Source organism: Syngnathoides biaculeatus, chromosome 11 (assembly GCF_019802595.1).
Source record: "Syngnathoides biaculeatus isolate LvHL_M chromosome 11, ASM1980259v1, whole genome shotgun sequence".
NCBI lineage: Eukaryota > Metazoa > Chordata > Actinopteri > Syngnathiformes > Syngnathidae > Syngnathoides > Syngnathoides biaculeatus.
In genome coordinates this window covers 24,658,914-24,679,093 of record NC_084650.1, presented here as the reverse complement: position 1 = coordinate 24,679,093, position 20,180 = coordinate 24,658,914, and the positions used below count along the sequence as shown (strand labels likewise).

General features: G+C 40.7%; 1 protein-coding gene across 2 annotated transcripts; it reads left to right on the top strand.

The window, feature by feature from the left end:
- Positions 1–920: 920 nt before the first annotated feature.
- On the top strand, positions 921–20,094 carry atp7a (ATPase copper transporting alpha). 2 transcript variants are annotated; one of them, XM_061834080.1, is made up of 23 exons: positions 922–1,196; positions 2,276–2,399; positions 3,795–4,299; positions 5,303–6,079; positions 6,179–6,409; positions 6,486–6,649; positions 6,836–6,997; positions 7,143–7,219; positions 7,849–8,071; positions 8,158–8,391; positions 8,472–8,563; positions 11,357–11,484; positions 11,631–11,785; positions 11,871–12,005; positions 12,573–12,767; positions 14,584–14,766; positions 14,846–15,059; positions 15,126–15,272; positions 15,355–15,497; positions 17,182–17,385; positions 18,108–18,225; positions 18,491–18,593; positions 18,666–20,094. In XM_061834080.1, the coding sequence occupies exons 2-23, from the start codon at positions 2,280–2,282 to the stop codon at positions 18,937–18,939; spliced, it is 4,584 nt and encodes a 1,527-aa protein (XP_061690064.1). In that variant the 5' UTR covers positions 922–1,196; positions 2,276–2,279; the 3' UTR covers positions 18,940–20,094. The 2 variants fall into 2 exon arrangements, with proteins under 2 accessions (XP_061690063.1, XP_061690064.1); XM_061834079.1 differs by having other exon boundaries at positions 921–1,196; positions 14,846–15,272.
- The last annotated feature ends 86 nt before the right edge of the window (positions 20,095–20,180 follow it).

Genomic DNA, 20,180 nt, shown 5'->3' with positions numbered 1-20,180 from the left:
AAGGAAAAGCCAATTATTCCCTTGTAACACACAACCTGGTTGAAGTAATTGTGCCTTGGGGCAGAATAAGCTACTGCTCACCCCATCGCTAGACCAATGGTGACTACAACATGTTACCATGGTGACTGAGGGCAGAACTAGGGTATCGTGGGGAGTAAGGAATAAGGAGATGCTGTTCTGTTGCACGTGGGTTATTTTTAATTGTCAGACTACCAGAAAGAAAAATATGGCCTGCATGTGAACTCTAGGAACTGCTCAGTTAAAATGTATTTATAATCTGGAATTTGTTTTTATCGTATTAACAAATTGGTAATTTATCAATTTTAAATTATAAACCAGTTTTAAAAAACATGAACATTACTATTTAATATGCACCTATAACATTTCTATATGTACTTTATTTATGTTTATTGTTTGATGAATTAGAATCATAATCAAAGTCCTTACAAAGAATACCTTTGATTTATTTTATTTCATTATTATCTGTTTTGAAAATCAAAGGTGATCCTTGCGCTCAGATTTGGTACGAGCAATTAAATCCTAGTAATAGGGTTGCGTCAGGAAGGGCATCCGGCGTCAAAATTGTGCCAAACATATATGTGCGTTCATCTGAGATGACGCGCTGTGGTGACCCCAAAAGAGACAAGCCGAAAGAAACTTACTTTTTTTTTTACACTTATACAGTTGACACAGGGATGTCGAACGATGGGGGGGGGAACTCGAGGGGCTCTGACCATTTGGAATGGTCAAAATAAAAAAGTCAAGAAGTACTTCTCGACACTTTCATTGGTTTGTTTCTTTTGGCTCTCCCGGTTTGCCATTGGATTTTGTTCCGTCATCGTGACACTGCAAGTGACTCAGCCTGTAGAACTGAATTCGGGGTCCCAATTTGTTCCTTGGTCGCCATGGATTTTTCTGGCTAAATCCCGCCCATTCCTAGTGACGTCGCAAGACTGCAGTCAGTCAGTCACGTCGGTCTGAGAAAAGGAAACACAAAAGCTCAGCATGAGTTGAGTTTTGCCACAGATTGACAAACAACATTTTTTCGGGGAGACTATTATTAGGAGCAGTTTCCTCATCGGACAGACAATGCCGAGACGACTCCTTTGCATTGTAGCACGCAAGGAAGGGTGACGACAAGAAGCAAGGTGGCTAATGCTACTACCCCAGTAGCTGACTGTCACTTTAATCTTCAGGTAAAAACTTCATGTTTCTATTTTTTCCCCAGACTTTTTTTGTTCGAATTCATTTTGTACTGGTAGGTTCGGTTTTTACACTACACTTTAGTGAAGGGAAGTGAGTAGTGAAGAAGTTCACATTGAGCGTAGCAAGTCAGCACATAGCCTTCCTCTTTGCTCAGTTTCCTCACATTTACTGAGTCAAAGCACTCTTTTTATATTTGAATAATGTCACGAGACACAGGCCAACAAATGCGAAAAGCATATGATTACTGCAAAAATAATTTCGTCTCAATTTCCGCACAGTTTATTATTTGTGAAGTCTGGGCCTTTTTTTTTAATGAACAGAAATATAATACGAGTTATTTTGTTGTATGAATTGCAACGGTAAATAAACCGTTTTATAACTTATGCTGGTGACAGCGGTTGTATTTTTTTTGTAATGTACCATCAACAGCAACGTAATCTCGTTAAAACGTTTCACAATCATACACAAATATTAAACGTATCTTAATGGTATTATCTTCGTGTTCATTTTTATTTTTTAATCATAATGACACTGTGAACACCTCAGATGTTTTTTTTTTTGTGTGTGGGGGGTGAAACCCTCACTGATTTCACTTTTACACTTTCCAATCGTCAATCGAAGAATAACTTCAATTTTCTGTACCATCAGTCATTTGCTGCCATATTCAAACAGGTAATTACTGTCGTCTGTGGTCCTTTGTGCACGCCCCCTGAAGACTAGTTTAAAGCAAGTAGTTCTGTCCTCCTTTCTGGTCTTCAAAGTGCTTCTCAAATGGTGGGGCATGTCCCTAGCGGGGTGTGTGTGACCCTGAAGAACATAATTAGCAACAACAATTTGTTACTGTACTGTACTTTCTGCAATGTTTATAACGAATAGATTCAATCGTCCTTTATATACAATGTTATATAAAGGTGTACTTATGGTGGCTGCAGGTGGGTGGGTGTCATGAATGTTTTTCTTCTTCCTGCGGGGGTCGTAACAGTAAACAAATGTGAAGCACTGCCTTAATGCCTTGATTTTAAAAGAGTATTTGAAAGTTTGCCTTATGAAAGCTGTCCTTTTGTTTTAGAACCATGACACAGCAAGGCAGTGTGTGTGATGTCACACTTGGTGTGGGGGGCATGACTTGTGGCTCCTGTGTCCAATCCATAGAACAGAAGATTGGTTCTCTGCCAGGAGTAATACACATAAAGGTAATTAGTATTTGTTCATTGTGAGTTCTTATAAATTTTTTTTAAAAAGTTCCCTCTCAATTGACTGTTTATTGTTGCTCGTAATCAACATGTATGTCGTATTAGGGTGGCACCAACGACCACAGACAAATGTCTTGTATGTTTTTACATACTTGGCCAATAAAACTGATTCTGAACGCTCATTCTGATTTTATAACTGATTTCATTTCATCACCCCACCAGCAGCGTACAGACTTATTACACGAATGCTTCCAGCTCAAACCAGAATTTTAAATCACATTTTATAGTAATTCTTAAAATCTCAGCACTTGGGATTCAGATTTCTGTTTGTATTAAACTGATCACGGATGACATTTTGCCGCGCATTGTTGACTTGCCAGGCCAATCTTGATTTAAAACCAGGAAAGAGCAATGTAGCCACAAGGGCTAAATTGGAGTAAACGAGGCCTGTTTTTTATTTGGTTTTGTTTACCCCCCCAGGCTGTGATTAAATGACAAAGATAATGCAGTTGTATGTTCAAGATGGAGTTCTGCCCTTTGTAGGACTCTGACAGCCGGTCGATACGCTGCACCCACAAGAAATGTAATTTGTCTGACTTTTTGTAGAATTTAGAATCTCGGCCTTCTTATGGTAATCTACCGTTATATAGATGCACGTGATGTATTTGTAGACTTTAGTCCCAATTCTCATTAGAATAAAAATGAATGTCTAAGACAAAGTGCTAAACGCCGACTTTGGTTTGCAAGGTGTCACTGAGTCAAATGATCCTCCAGTGTGTCACATGATTTTGCTTTCTGAGAGAACAACAAGGATCATCATGTTGTTAAAAGCATGTGGACCAAGTTTATAATCTTTTTCATACTGCAATAATCATGTAGATAATTTGAGTTTTAAATGACATTTAGTGAATAAGTAGTCTAAATAAAGGTATTTATGATTGCATTTTAAATATGGCTCTTATCTGAATAAAATTAGTAAAAAATTAGAGAAGCATTCTAACAGGATTAAAAATTAGTTGTGAGATCATTTATAGATATCTAGTAGCTGATCGGTTTCTGAGAGGGGGGGGGGTTCCTAAAGGCATTAACGGATAATCAGATAATTTATGTTCAAAACTGGACTTGAACATTCGTAACTGGATTCATTACACGAGACTTGACTTTTCTGATAAATGTAATTTTCTGCTGATTTCTTTGAACATGATTGTACATCACGTCTAACGCCACGTAACACCCACGGTTTGTGGTTCATCTCATGTTCTTCATGTAACACCCCCGCTCAAGCCTTTTCTTGTTGAGGAACCTAGTGTCACCCCAAAAGCCAAACATGCCCCGCACATTATTTATGTGATACTCTTCTAACTGTTTGTAACACATGGTTCTTTTAATTTTTAGGTCTCTTTAGAGCATGCGAATGCCACAGTCATTTTTCATGATAGCCAACAGAGCGCAACGTCCCTGTTAGAGGCCATCGATGACATGGGGTTTGAATCAAGTTTATCTACGTCCGGCGCAGCCACACCCGTTTGCACTGACACCCAGCTGATCCCGACATCAGGACTGACGCCTGTAGCTCGAAGGGAGGCTATGCAGATGCTGTCTCAGATTCCAGGTGTACTGGATGTCAGAGAGGGTCAAACAGAGGAGGGCCTCACTGTCACCTTTGCCTCGTCTTTGACATCAGTGAAGGAGCTCACTGAAGTCATCTTGAGCCTCTCGCCATCGGAGAATGCCACTCCTAGCAGCCCTGTGCCAAAGGACTTGCCCATGTCTCCATCTCACAACACGGAAACCAGAGCAGCGCTCCTAAAGATGAGCATTCAAGGCATGACCTGTCATTCCTGCACTACCACGATTGAGGGGAAGATTGGAAAATTGAAAGGGATTGAAAAGATAAAAGGTGAAACCCAATTGTTCTTTAATACACTGTTATCATTGGTTTGGAACTGTACTGAGTCCTAATGAGAGCTGTAGCCAAAATGGGTAAAAAAAAATATGCAAGGCAAATTTATCTATATAGGTAACTCAATATGCTCTACATGGTTAACATTTTAAAAACAAAGCGCAAAAGACTTTTAAAAACAAAGGACAGAAAAATAAAAGCACTTTCTAAAAATTATCAAAAGATGTATGGTGCAAGAAAGATCATTTCATACAAGTAAATTCTGTAAAATGCTTAATCATAAATATGAGGAGAAAAGGAATAGTTTTTCTACCTGTATTTAAAAACATCCACAATTGGAGCTGACTCCACTTATATATCCAGCTTTTCCGTTTAACATCTTAGTCTATTTGTGTGTCGCATCAAGGCTAAACGCTGCTCCACCATGTTTGTTTTGGACTCTGTGCTCCTCTATCTGATCTAAATCTGTAGCTCTCAGAGACCTACTGGGTTTGTATTCCATGAGTACGTATTTAATGTATTAACGTCCCAAATCAATTAGTGACTTATAGACTAGTAGCAAAATATATTCTAAAGCTGACTGGGAGCTATTGTAGAGGTTTTAGAATTGGAGTAATATATGCTGATCTCTTTGCTCTGGTCAGATCCCGAGCTGCAGCCTGTTGAATGAGCTGCAGCTGTTTAATGCCCTATTGGAGGAGTCCAGTCAGAAGACCATTACAATAGTCAATTCCACTGAAGATAAAAGTTTGCATTAATTTCTAATGATCTTCTTGGATCACAGAACCCTTCACTCTGGATATATTCTTTAGCTGGTAGAGGTCTTACACAAAATTTTCAAGATTAGTATTAATACACTAGTACATTAGTAATACATACAACCGTGGTAATGTAAATTAAAACTGACTGACCATTATTCTTGTTTTGTAGAAGCTGAATATCCTATACAGCCTGCAGCTCTGTTGACATTTTTGTTTTTCCACTCTCAAATTTTTCACAGTAATTTTAGATTCTCAGGAAGCTACGATTGTGTACCTGCCTTACCTCATCAGTGTTCAGACCATCATTGACCAGATTTCCTTGGCTGGCTTTAAAGCTTGTGTAAAGTCCAAACCACGCCCTCTGCAATTGCCCTTTGGTGAAGTTGAACGTTTTGCCGATTCTCAAAAAACGAGTGCTTCTTCGCCATTAGAACCTTCTGAAGACACAGAAACCTTCGTTGACACGACTCGGGTGGCACTCAGGGTGGAAGGCATGCACTGTCGATCCTGTGTGGTCAATATCCAAGACAACATCTCCACACTACCTGGTGTATCCTCTGTGGTGGTCTCTCTCGAGGAACAGAGAGCCTCTATCTGCGTCGATCCACTAAAAGTCACAGTGCCTCAATTGCAGCAGGCAATTGAAGCACTTCCTCCAGGGAACTTCAAGACTCAACCCTGGGACTCTTCTGGGCTTCCAAGCCCTCCAGTGAATTCGCCTCCACCTGCTTTAACTTCACCTCAACCGTTTGGAGGATTCCTGGCCAAACCTACTGTACCCCAGCCTTGTTTTATCCAGCCTCTGGCATCCGTAGCCAAGATTCACATCGAGGGCATGACATGCAATTCCTGCGTCCAGTCAATTGAAGGCATGATTTCTCAGAGGAAAGGTGTGATGTCAGCCCATGTCTCTCTGGCCGATCAGCAGGGCGTCTTTGAATATGACCCCCTGTTGACCTCCTCAGAAGAGCTGAGGGATGCCATAGACGATATGGGCTTTGACGCGTCCATACCTGGTGAGCAAATCATCACAAATTTTCTCTGTTCTACTCTACATTACATTACATTATTGTGAATAATAAAAATTTCCCCCTCGAATGATTGGTTCCCCAAAGCGACCAATCCCCTCCCAGTTGTGTCATGTCCCAGTGTCCTCAAGTCTTCAAGTGTAATACCAATGAAAGATAAGGAACTAGACAGCAGTCCTCTCAAACAGATACCCTTGGATTGCAAAACGGACAAGAGAGACAAACACTCAAGTGCCGACAAGTGCTTCATCCAAATTCGAGGCATGACCTGCGCTTCATGTGTGGCAAACATTGAGCGAAACCTCAAAAATGAATCTGGTAACATTCTGTCGAGAAAGTTTTCTTTTAAATGGAATATATTGTGGACTTCAAAATAATCTTTTTTTTTTTGTAGGTATCTACACCGTTCTGGTAGCATTAATGGCCAGTAAGGCCGAGGTACGGTATAATGCCGAAATGATCGACCCTGTGAAGATTGCAGAATGTGTGAACGAGCTCGGCTTTTCCGCCTCAGTCTTGGAAAACTATGAAGGTTCAGATGGAAACCTGGAATTAGTGGTGAGTTGTATGTTGGTTTATTCAACACTGCAATTACATACACAATAAAAAAAATCCATATATAGTTGCAAAGGTTGACTGGAATGTAGAGGCCATCAACTACCAGGCTGGAGCTGTGTTTAATAATTTCATGTTACTTTTTATATACGTTTGTACTATTCTTCTGTTGATTCAATCTATTTCTAGGTTAAGGGAATGACTTCTGTTTCATGTGTCCACAAAATCGAATCCAGCCTAATGAAGGAAATTGGGATTATATATGCCTCTGTTGCCTTAGCAACTAACAAAGCACACATTAAGTATGACTCCGAAGTGATCGGACCACGAGACATCCTCAAGCTGATTAGGGTACGACACTTCTTCGGTCCTGTTCAGTATTTTCATTTGTTCAGTCATTGTCAATTGACATGAAAATTAATTTACATTTAAGATAAAGCTGGAGGTTGAGTTTTGAAGCAAATGTCACAAAGTCGATGCTCTATTATGTTTTTAGAATTTGGGTTTTGAAGCAACACTGGTGAGGAGGGACCGTGCTGCCAGCCACTTGGACCACAGCAAAGAGATACGACAGTGAGAAGTGTTTTGCAACAAATGCAAAATCTGAACAAAACTCTGTTTGCTCTACATACATTGTAATTCTGTGATTGAAGTATTAAAAATTGAGCCCACATTTAAAACATTTTGCTATTTAGAAAACCCAAATAACCGTGTATTTATGATAACCTCCAATAGCTTTTTTTTTTTTTTGATCAATTGAACACAGACACGCACAGAGCAGCTATAAATAGAGGACTAATTAAATATTTTAAATACATTGTACACAGGATAAGAGACAGTAGGTAAATTGAAAACGAAATGTTATAATTATTGTTAAAATAATGATGTAATTGAACTCAAATCCTATCTCTGAAGGTAAACCTCAAGTTCACATATGTTTTAAGGAGCCACAAGAAGGCTTTTTGAGACATATGATCCAAAATGGATGAGAAAAAGTTGCCCTTTTGGGAGTTGTTATAGTTCTAGCAGTGCTCACTTTCAGTCAGCAATAAAAAGAATAAAAGATCATAGAATAAGTCTCTTGAAATACAGACATGTAAGGGCACACCAGATTTTCAGCATCCTTTATTTTGTATAAGAATTTTGGGGAAAATCCGTAATGTTGTTTCTCTGAGTAACTTCATATGTTTCTCCTCTCTGAGGTGGAGGAAGTCTTTCCTGGTGAGCCTGATATTCTGTTTGCCGGTGATGGGTATGATGATATACATGATCATCATGGACCACCAGATGAACGTTTCACACCAGCACAACGCCACGGCCGAGGACCGCAACCTCTTCCACGCAACCATGTTCCTGGAGAGGCAGTTGCTCCCAGGCCTCTCTGTCATGAACCTGCTCTCTTTCCTCTTTTGTGTACCTGTGCAGGTGAGTCATGAGGGTTCTTACCTATCCCTCCACCTGTGTGTGTAGCTCAGTGGCTGAAACCCGTCTTATAAGTCTTCTCTATTTAGTTCATCGGCGGTCGCTACTTCTACCTTCAAGCCTACAAAGCAGTGAAACACAGATCTGCTAACATGGACGTGCTGATAGTCCTCGCCACCTCTATAGCCTTCACCTACTCCTCCATTGTACTAATAGTGGCCATGGTGGAGAAGGCAAAAGTCAACCCCATTACCTTCTTTGACACACCGCCTATGCTCTTTGTCTTCATCTCCCTGGGACGCTGGTTGGAGCAGATAGCCAAGGTTCTCATTATTAAGACGTTGAATGTACCATGTGGAATTGCAGCAGCCCATATATTTGTCTTTGTATTTCTTCCTTTCAGAGCAAAACGTCGGAGGCTCTTTCCAAGCTCATGTCTTTGCAAGCCACTGAGGCCACAGTGGTCATTCTCAATAGCGATTCATCCATTCTAAGGTATCGCTTGCTTCTGATCCTTTTGGTCATTCACTTTGTAAATGTTTGCGCTTGTACAAGGCCTACATGATGCAACAGAGCCTCCATATTTGACATTCTCCACAGGATTACAATGCCATGAAAAAGTGTTTGCCCCTTATTTAAATTCATATATTTTTTCATTGTTTTTTTCCACTTCAATGTTCAAGTTCAAGAATATTGTTCTCAAAAGTCTTGGGAATAATTCAGATGTTTTATTTTTTGCTAAATCAGACGAGCTTTCGGTCTCTTTGGTCCGTGGTGGTTTTCACTATGGAACTCTACTATGGGTGTCATTTTTGCCCAGTCTCCTCCGTATTTTTGAACACTGACCTTAACAGTGACCTGCAGTTCTTTAGAAGTTGTCCTTTGTGGCCTCCTGCATGAGTCATTGCTGTTCTCTCGGGGTAATCCACATATATGTAGGGCAACCACTTCCAGGAAGGGTCGCCCAAGTGTGATAATTTCTGTATTTGAGGTTGATGGCTCTCCTTGTGGTTTGCTGCAATCCTAAAAGTTTAGAAATGACTTTTAGAACACTTTGCAGACAGTCAATTACTTATTTCTTTACTGTTCGTGAATTTGTTTGGATCATGTCATTTTTTCCACAGGTTTTGTCACCCTTGATCTTGTGTGACAGGTTCTGTTTAAGTGTTTATTATTATTATTATTTTTTTTAAATTGAACAGCTCTGGAAGTGATCAGATTTGGGTGTGATCAATAAAATTAACCAAAGATTTTGCTTAGCACAATTAACTAATGCTTTAACAAGGGCGGTAATTACTTTTTTTTTTTTTTTGCTGCACTGTGCCAGGTAACTTTGATTTAGGTTTTTTGATCTAAATGAAGGTACCATTTAAGAACAGCGTTTTAAGTTCACTTAGCTTATATATGTTTGATAATCTTCATCGTGGATGTGGGGAAACTTTGCAAAAACAAGAATTTCAGAAGGGGTGGCAACACTTTGTCACCTATGGCACTATATATAAAACTCATATCCAGAAGCCCCACAAAACTAGTTATTGTTCCCCACCGGACAAACCCCCAATGGGTAATCAAGATCTTTAAATTATTTTGTGCGCAGAACATATTTGGCTTTGTATATTTTAGAATTTTATAATTTTGTCACAGTATGTGAGAGCTTAACATGGCAAAAAATATACAGTATTATTTAATTTCGGGGGCGTCCCCCCCCCCCACTTAGTTTTTATGTAATTCACGACTGTTTGAACTGCAGGTGGTAGCAACATACATCAATACCATGGAGGAAATAATTATATGATCGCTCACTGATTCTGTAGTTCACCCACTGACAAAGACGTAAGGATTCTATAATTTTAGTGGTACATATATGTTAACAGTGAGAGACAGAATACCTGAAAGAAAATCCAGAACATCACGTTTAAAAGTACTGTTTCCAATTCATTGTGTAAAATATTTGATCCCCTACCAACAATAAAGAAATCTGGTTTCCACTTTAAGAAAGTACGCTATTCCTAATATAAATTCGTTAGCTGTATGAAAGACATATTGCAACTCGTTATCAGTACACAGACCCCTCTCCACAAAAACAATCAACTGCTCCATCATGGGTAAACCCAAATAACTTTCTAACGACATCAGGGATAAAATTGTAGACCTGCACAAGACTGGAATAGGCTACAAGACCATTGGCAAGAGGCTGGGTAAGAAGGACACAACTGAAAATGGAATAAACGGGAAATTTTAACTTGGGAAAAAGTGAGCCCCAGAACTTTATGAGAGGAGCTTGTTAATGATCTCAAAGCAGCAGGAACCACAGTCACAAAAAAACAAAATATTGGCAATATGTGTTTTACAATAAAATCCTGGACCACCTACCTGTAAGGCCCTTCTGCTCAAGAAGGCACATGTACAGGGTTGTCTGAAGTTTGCCAATAATCACCTGAACAATTCAGAGAATGATTGGGAGATGTGGGTTCGATGAAACAAAAATCGGGCTGTGTTTGGAGGAAGAATAATTCACACAATGACGCCAAGAACACCATCGCCACTGTCAAGGATGGAGTTTGAAGCATTAGGCTTTGGGGGTGTTTTTCTGGAAATGGGGTAGGTACACTTCACTGCATCAATGAAATTATGATTGGAGCCTTATACCGTGAAATCCTAGGTGACAACCTCCACCTTTCGGCCGGAAAACTTAAAATGGGTCGTGAAGGGTGCTTCCAGCACGACGATGACCCAAGCCACACGGCCAAACCTTAAAGTTTTGGAGATAACCTGCAACAAAGAGTGGTCCTTTTTACTGAGCAATAAGGGGTTCGCCACCAACTACCAAATCATGTTTTGATAGGGGATCAAATAATTATTTCCCCCAACAAATCATGTTTTGATAGGGGATTGAATAATTATTTCCCTCAATTAGTGAGGGATTGAATAATTATTTCCTCCACTCAATACTCCACCTGGACTGTATCATATTGAAAATATTTTAATTTAGTTAAAGTAGGTGAAAATATTAGGAACCAATTTCAATATGATGCTTTAGTTCTAGCCTGTTATATAGATCAGCCACAATTATAAACATTGTTTAAAGAATTACCTCCCTGTCACTGTCAAGCAAATCTGAAGTATATTTCTTTTTCTTTATTCAGGCAGAATCTTTGGTACAGCTCTTTTAATGGCTATCATTATACTGTAAAGTGATCATGATGTTGTGCCCATATACAATATCGATTTGGTCGTCTCGAAGCATGCAATTCTTGTTGACTCTCTTTCCCTGTGGCTTGTTACCAGTGAGGATCAAGTGGATGTCGAGCTGGTGCAGAGGGGAGATGTGGTAAAAGTAGTCCCTGGTGGAAAGTTTCCAGTTGATGGCAGAGTTCTTGAAGGACATTCCATGGCGGATGAGTCTCTCATCACAGGTTGGTCTCACTTTAAAAAGGTCAAGCAGTTGTCAGTTGTTGCTCCAAACTGGAAAGCTGATTGCTTTTCGATTTTGATCTTGAAATTGGAAAGCCAATTACTGTAGATGGGTTCTTTCTGACCAAATGTTTCTTTGAAATGGCAGGTGAAGCCATGCCGGTGACTAAGAAGCCAGGGAGTATTGTGATTGCAGGCTCCATTAACCAGAATGGCTCTCTGCTGGTCAGCGCTACACATGTTGGCATGGACACCACGTTGTCGCAGATTGTCAAACTAGTTGAAGAGGCTCAGACCTCAAAGGTGTGTCATGGCATTATGGATTTGTGCATGTGATTAAGGTGTATGATCTCAGTATTTCTTTTTTTTTTTTTTTTTTTTTTTTTAGGCTCCTATCCAGCAGTATGCTGATAAGATCAGTGGGTACTTTGTACCCTTCATCGTCGGCGTGTCACTCCTCACCTTGATTTCCTGGATTGTAATTGGGTTCCTTGATTTCCCTCTTGTGGAAAAATACTTTCCTGTGAGTGTTGTACCGCATTACTGTATTTTCTCAAATGAGGTAATCGCTTAATTGCCTGCTATCTGAATAGAAAAAGGAGCTACACCTCAGATCTCAGATCTTTATCACCCAGGCAAAAAGAAACAAACAAAAAAGAAAACCAGTTGGTCCACTAAGTGGTGATATATTCTAATGCATATTCATGCAATGCAATCCATATTATAGTGTAAATACTGAATGTTATATTTTAGTTCATCTTTTCATATTAAAATTGTATATTAACTGTATTTAATACAATATTTACATTTCTTATGAACAGAAATGGTAAAAATCTGATTTATTTTTAATCTTCCAATCTATAGTTGAAATTCACTTTTTTCGCTGAACTACTTGGAAAGTAAGTTCAATTTTATGAAGATGCCTCTGTATTTCCTCATAAATAATTAATTAATCTATTTGGGGAAATATTTTTAGCACATGGCTACTAATGTGCCACTTGTCCATTAAAGCGCCTCTGTTTTTGTAAAACCTTTTTTAAAGTTTCCACAAAAATGGGGTTGGAAATGTTTGCAATTTATTTTGATTCAGGGTTACGACAAGAGCATTTCCAAGGCAGAGGCAGTGATTCGCTTCGCTTTCCAGGCCTCCATAACTGTGTTATGCATCGCTTGCCCCTGTTCCCTCGGTCTGGCAACCCCGACGGCTGTCATGGTGGGCACTGGGGTTGGAGCACAAAATGGCATCCTGATAAAAGGAGGGGAACCTCTGGAAATGGCACATAAGGTGTGTTCGTAACTGTACTCAGACATTTAATATACAAATGTCTTAAGACCTTTTTATACACGCGAATGTGTCGACCACGCTAACGTCAAAGCACAATTCATGCATGCAGTTTTGAAAATGCGCTGCAGTTCTTTAAGTCAGAGTTCTCATGACAATGGCGACCGTGGAAGAGTCTGTGCTTGAACATGATGTAAATGACCAGATGATACTTTTAATTATGCTGCAAAATCGATCAAGATGGCGGCAGGGAGGAAGGCTGAGCACACAGCATGTGATTAAAATGGACCAATCACGACATGATCTATGCAGCTTTCTCCACGCAGCAACATTTTTTTGAGTGGGTGTTGTCGACTGCATGTGCATAGGAGTATAAAGAGGCCTTTTGTCCTTCCATCCATTTCAAACTGTTCTGGCTGATTGGGTGGGAACTAGGACCTATCTCAGCTGACTGTCCAAGAAGGGGTATACACTATGGACTGGTTGTCAGTCATTCACAAAGGACCTGTAGACAACAAGCTCTTATATTCATACTTATGGAAGATTTAGTCTTAATAAGTTGAAGTACCCACAAAACATGGCAAAGGATGTAAATTCACAGTAGCCATGTGTCTCTAAAATCCCCCTAACAAATAGTCAGGAAAAAAAACAACTGAGTTTTTAGGCCAAGTGACCCCGTGTGAATCACGGTAATTTACATGATAAATGTCGACTTGGAAAATCCCTCACAATTTCGGCCTGTACCACCTTTATGGTGGATATTTGGAACTGAAATTTAGCCAATCGGACAAGAGATTTGCCAAGTCGCAGATAAAACAATAGGGTCCAGGGGATAGTTTGAGATATGTTGTTTATTCTAATTGAAAGTATTTTAGTGACCAAATTTTCTACAGAGGATATTGCACAAAAATGCTGAGGTTCTCGCTTGGTGTGAACAGGTTGGATAGGATTAGAAATGAGCTAATTAGAGGGCCAGCCAAAGTTGGATGTTTTGGAGACAAGGTTAGAGAGAGCAGATTTAGATGGTTTGGACATGTTCAGAGGCTAGAGAGTGAGTATACTGGTAGAAGGGTGCTGAGGATGGAGCTGCCAGGCAAAAGAGCGAGAGGAAGACCAAAGAAAAGTTGATGGATGTTGTGAGGGAGGACATGAGGACAGTGGGTGTTGAAGAAGATGCACGAGATAGGCTTAGATGGAAAAAGAGTACACGCTGTGTCAACCCCTAACGGAACAAGCCAAAAGAAAAAGAAGGCAACATTATCTGACACTTAAAAAAAAAAAAAAAAAAAAAAAAAAAATCCTGAGAGAGCCATCATCTGATATTCAAAATATTGGGTGATTTGTATGCTGGTTTAAGCAACCATTCCAGCCACCGTTTTGACAGACTGACATTTTGGGAAATATTTTCATGTTCCTACTCTCAGCACTGATTTGAAACCCAGACTTTGTCAGGTGGGGACATGCTAACCCCTAGTTGAACACGCTACACAAGAAAATATATATGTAACCAGGTGCGCCCTGGTTTGGTCACTAAGGAGTCCCAGGCAAGTCAGATATTGAGATAGATATTTTTCCAGAGCAGTCATGTTGAACATGAAGGAAACAAGTTATGCTAAAAATACAAAATTAATTTCCACAATACTTTGTAGAGGGATGATGCATTAACAGTTCTGCCTGGGTGACATTCTAGCGGTATTGGGTGACTTTCTAACACAATCCCAAGACTTTTTAACAATACTGTAGATGCCTCTGGATTTCTGGGCAACTGACATAGAAGGTTTCTGTGTTTAAATGACTAAAAGCAGGCATCATTGCACAGGTCCAGTCAGTGGTGTTTGATAAGACCGGGACCATTACCTATGGAGCTCCAAACGTTGTCCAGGTCAAAATAGTTGTGGAGGGAAACAAGATGCCTCGCTCCCGGCTGCTCGCCATCGTGGGGACAGCAGAGAATAACAGCGAACACCCTCTGGGAGCAGCTATCACCAAGTACTGCAAGCAGGTTGGTTTTAACCTGAACCATTTCATTTCTGTTTTGTGATCACTCGGATAGGTGACAATACATTACCATGTGCATGCAGGAGCTTGGCACAGACTCTCTCGGCGTGTGCACAGACTTCGAGGCTGTGCCGGGCTGTGGGATCCGGTGTAAGGTCAGCAACACAGAGATGCTGTCAAAGCATTCGGAGAGCGACAGCGAGGACAACAACCAGCGCAACAGCATGCTTGTTCAGATCAGCGACACCCTCACGTCCACCACCTCCCATCCTCTTATCATGGACCCACAGCCACTCAGTACGCCAAATTTCCAACACTCATTTTCTACTTTATATTGGGATGTTTATTGTTGTGCGTCTTCAGGCCTGGCCCAAACTGCAAGCTACACCGTCCTCATTGGCAATCGAGAGTGGATGAGAAGGAATTGTCTGCAGATTCGGCCTGATATCGATGATGCCATGACCGAGCATGAGCGTAGAGGACGCACTGCCGTCCTGGTTGCTGTAGACAGTGAGTGTAGAACGTTGAATAGGAACAATGCTGCGGATTTAAAACAAGAAAAGAAAACGTTTTAACTTTAGCTGCCTTTTAGATCTGCTTTGTGCCATGATAGCCATAGCGGACACAGTGAAACCGGAAGCTGAACTGGCAGTCCAAACTCTGACCGGCATGGGCTTGGAGGTTGTGTTGATGACGGGCGATAACAGCAAGACAGCACGGGCTATTGCTGCACAGGTGGGCATCACTCACAGAAGTCTGTCTCTGTCTGTATTTTCCTTTTAACACACATTAGCGCTCAAGGCCTTTGGGAAAATTTCCAGGAAGTGTGTGGTGAATTTCCGTTATAAGTTTAGGTGGGAAATTTGGAAAGTTACCTTATAACAAGCACAGATACAAACCTTTTGCTTGGTCATGTGTAGACGTGCATGCAAATAATGCAAGCTAAAGGCATTTCATGTTACAGTTTATTTTTTTGGTGTCATGTTTGAAATATTTCATTGAATAATATATTTCATTAAAGAACAAAATCATGCGTAATGTTAAATATTACTCATCCAGCAGACCCAACACATACATTTTCTTTTAAAACAAATGAAAAGAGGCTCTTTTCTTTAAAAAAAAAATCTAGGTCAAGCATGTCAGACCTCCAGCACGCAGGCCACAACTAGCCCATCAGAGGGTCCAATCTGGCCTGTGGGGATGGAGATCCTGTTAACTATTTTCGTACTCATGAATTTGATAATCTCTTTTACTGTCCAAGAGTGCAACACACAGCACATCAGCAACAACTACACTAACATGTGACAACAATAGCTGGGTTTTGTTTACTGAAGATTACAGGACCCTTAGGCCCATATCTTAGCCACAAACTTCAGTGGGACCCACACTATTTTTCAACAATGGTAACTGTTGATCATAAATTTGTCCACCAGGGAGCGCACTAAAAATAGCACTTAAATTACATGGACGCACCTGTGAAGGCAAAAAGATGGCAAGCAAATAAAGCCTATTTCATATAAAATGAGCTCACCTTTGCATTACAGTTTTAAGAGAAATATCTTTGTAGACATATTTGAAGACATTGAGTAGTGCAAAATGTCAGTGAACACCTTTTAGTACAAAAGAGTTTGGTATGGTGGAAGTCTTTCATTTAGGGGGTGATTAAACCTTGTAAATGCTTACTGGCAGTTTATCCCCACGTGTTCAAGAGTTATTTGGGGTTTCGGGGGAAAAAAAAAACATTGTAATTATAATGGGTTGAAATTGTTCATGGAGTTTCGCTAGTCAACGTCCGGCCCGGTCACAAACACCCCAAATACTGGGGGTGGACTGTACATGATTCATTTTGATCTGTAAATTGCACATGTGAAAATGAAAGTTTTCTGTTCACAAATTTCAGATTACTGAGGTTTGAAAAATCTCCAAAAAGATAATAATCATGAAATGGGAAAATTTTTTGAATATACATAATTATTTGTACCAAAACAATGGGAACGTTTTGGAATCATGATATAGAAGTTATTGATAGCGTATGAAGCAACAATATACTTGAGCTCAATTGTGGTGATTGAGGTCCACAAACTAAAATGAGTTTGACACCGCTGGTCTAAATTTTAGACGTCATCTGTGCATGTGATAGAGGAATACAGATTATTACATGTTGGAAATGTGGTTTCAGTATCCCTGCAGCCAGCAGTGTTCTGCTATATGTACACTTGATTGAGGAATAGTTTTTCAACTGTACTTCCATGAAATCTGGTTATTTTAGTCAGAATTCTGCTCAAATTTATTTTCACCAACTATATTTAGGGCAAGTTCTCTATTGAAAAACAACCTTTTTTTTTTTTTTAAATTCCCTCATGCAATTTTGCAGTCATGAATCGAAATTTTAAACCCACTTGTCTTCGCCCTGCCTCAGGTGGGCATCAGGAAGGTATTTGCGGAGGTGTTGCCCTCCCACAAGGTGGCCAAGGTGGAACAGCTGCAGCAGTCGGGAAAGAGGGTCGCCATGGTAGGCGACGGCATCAATGATTCGCCCGCTTTGGCCATGGCAGACGTCGGCATTGCCATTGGAACTGGCACGGATGTGGCCATCGAGGCGGCTGACGTGGTCTTGATCAGGGTGCGAACATTTTGCGCTTATGATCTCATAAGATAAGGCGCCATTCTGATTATAACTCTATAGACAAGTGCTGTTTTCGTTTCCCTGAAAAAAACTCTCAATCCATCAATCAAAACTAAACTTTATGATTGTAAAGGCAAAGATTTCAGATACAGATCCTGTTTTTTAGCAGCTATAGTTAAACATTAATGATCAAGAGTCACATTTGATTTTGAAAATTGAAAAAAAAATGGATGGGTGGATAATTTAAATGTGTGTAACATACAATTGTCAGGAGGAAACCTGGTATGTCCAGATATAGTCAATTGAATTAATTCTTTAATTTCCTGTACCGCTTATCCTCACTACGGTCATGGGCTAGCTACAACCTAACGTATCTCTGGGCGAGAGGCAGGGTACACCCTGAACTGATCGCCAGCCCATCCCAGGGCACCGGTAAACAAACAAACTAGTCCCACATTCAGATCTACGGGCAATTTAGAGTATTCAAATAAACTACAATGTAGGAGGAAAGCGAGTACCTGGAGAAAAACCACGCAGACATGGGAAGAACTTACAAACTCCACACACACACACAGACAGTCAGAACTATGAGGTGGATATGCTAACCAGTCAACCACAGTGTGTGTGTGTGTGTGTGTGTAGCTGAAGAGAAAATTAGGACCTCATAGTACCCATATTTACACTTCATTTTGTTGACCGTCTTTATTTCTTGTTGGCAGAATGACCTATTGGATGTGGTCAGCAGTATCGACCTCTCGAAAAAGACAGTCAAGAGGATCAGGATCAACTTTGTCTTCGCTCTGGTCTACAATCTGGTTGGCATTCCCATTGCTGCAGGTAAAAAATTAAAAAAAAAAATGGCCGCATACATATCTGATGGGGAAAGGCCCCATCATTTCTGGAAACTAAACAATGTGAATTCTACACGAAAATGTACCCTGGCAAAATGGTCAACAATACAGTAAAGGCACAAGTATGACAACTTTTTAAGTGCTAATTACTTTTTTTTCGTTTTTTTTAGAAAGAATGTAATCTCAGCATCTTCACACTGTCATTTCGTTGAAACCAAACTAGCGTTAATTTGAAACATGTGCACCCTCAGGTGTGTTCCTTCCTATCGGTCTGGTGTTACAGCCGTGGATGGGCTCTGCTGCCATGGCGCTATCATCCGTTTCCGTGGTCTTGTCCTCGCTTCTACTCAAATGGTAATTTTCCCTTTGACATGCCTTTAAATCGACATGCAGTCCATCATTCTTCACTGTGTGCCTTTTGTTTAGCTACACTAAGCCCAGCCCAGAGAAGCTGGAGGGCCGGCTGGGCGGCACCAGGCGGCAGGGAAGCCTGTCCGACGTCAGCGTCCACATCGGCATGGACGAGCTGCGGCGATCCTCGCCCAAGCTCAGCCTCCTCGACCGCATCGTCAACTACAGCCGGGCGTCCATCAACTCGCTGCGCTCTGACAAGCACTCGATCCACAGCCTGGCGGTCAGTGAGCCAGACAAACACTCGCTCCTGGTGGGGGATGCGCCGTGCGACGAGGACGCCTGCTGAAGAACCCTGTCACAAAGTGCCCAAGGTAGCCGTGTTCTTCTCCACTGTGCGTCATCCCTAATGGCGCTGTCCGAATAGCGTCAAACTTAACTTCAAGAGCGCGTGTGGTCCTTCATGCGGATCTCAAGCACTTCAGAGTGAACCGGCTCACTTACTCTTCTCCCCCTTCTTTCTTTATGTTGAGGTCAGTGCGTTCTGGCATTCTCAGCGAAGCCGTCCGACACGGCTGTGTGCCCAAAGACATTTTTCAGTTTTAGCTGTTTTTCATTCGCCACTGTGTAATATGGAGTATTTATATGTAGCTATATTTATCTTTTGTTCATTTAAATCTTTATGGAAGATCCAAATGACCTTTGAGAGTGAGTTGGAAACTGTTAGCGGAGTACCAGTGGAAATGCCATCGTGGCAAAGTCCAGCACATTCCAAAGAGAGCACCATGGACCTGACAGCGCTCACTTCCATCTATGGCAACGTTTATGCGTTCACATTACTGGACGTGCCATGCTGTTATCTTGTTACATTCGTGCCGCTCATTGTCGTGCAGTTTCTTCTGGAAGTCACAAAAGTGCATTTAGGCGATCGGCGCTGGTCACATGGCAGTACTGTAGTGTCATGTGTTACTACTTCAAAGTTTCTATGTGTTTGCATAAGTTGTGGCACGTCTTACAATAATTGGGTTGTGTACTGTTAGCCTACATTAATGATTTTTTTTTTTTCTTTCTTGACTTTTGGCACTACAGTATCAGCATTTTTTTCAAGTCAGCATTTTGTCACACCAGAGTCCGAGCCCCCTCTCTTTGGTTTGGCTTTTGTTGCTGCTGCTTTCCCAATGTGGCGTCTGAAGTCCACAGCGCATTATCACGCTGGCCTGTCCAAGCAACGACACCAAAGTGCCACATTCTACGTACATGTACGGTTAAATGAAGTCTAGCGTGCCCTGAATGTTCAAAGTCAGAAATGGGGAAACTACAGCCAAGCCTCGAAAACGTTGAATCCGAGGGCTGGCATGCAATTCTCCCTTAAAAAATGCTCATAATTTATACTAAATTACAAACATTAGTTCTGTTATATTTTTGTTGAAATTAGTATGCATTTGGAAAAAAAACTCCTCTGTTCTAAGATATTGTGCCTTGGAATAAAAAAATAACGATTTAATGTAGAGTGTTTTTTTCTGGTTCATCATTCACATAAAAATCACATTGAGTCAGCAAACTGTACAACCAAACACCATTTACTTTTTA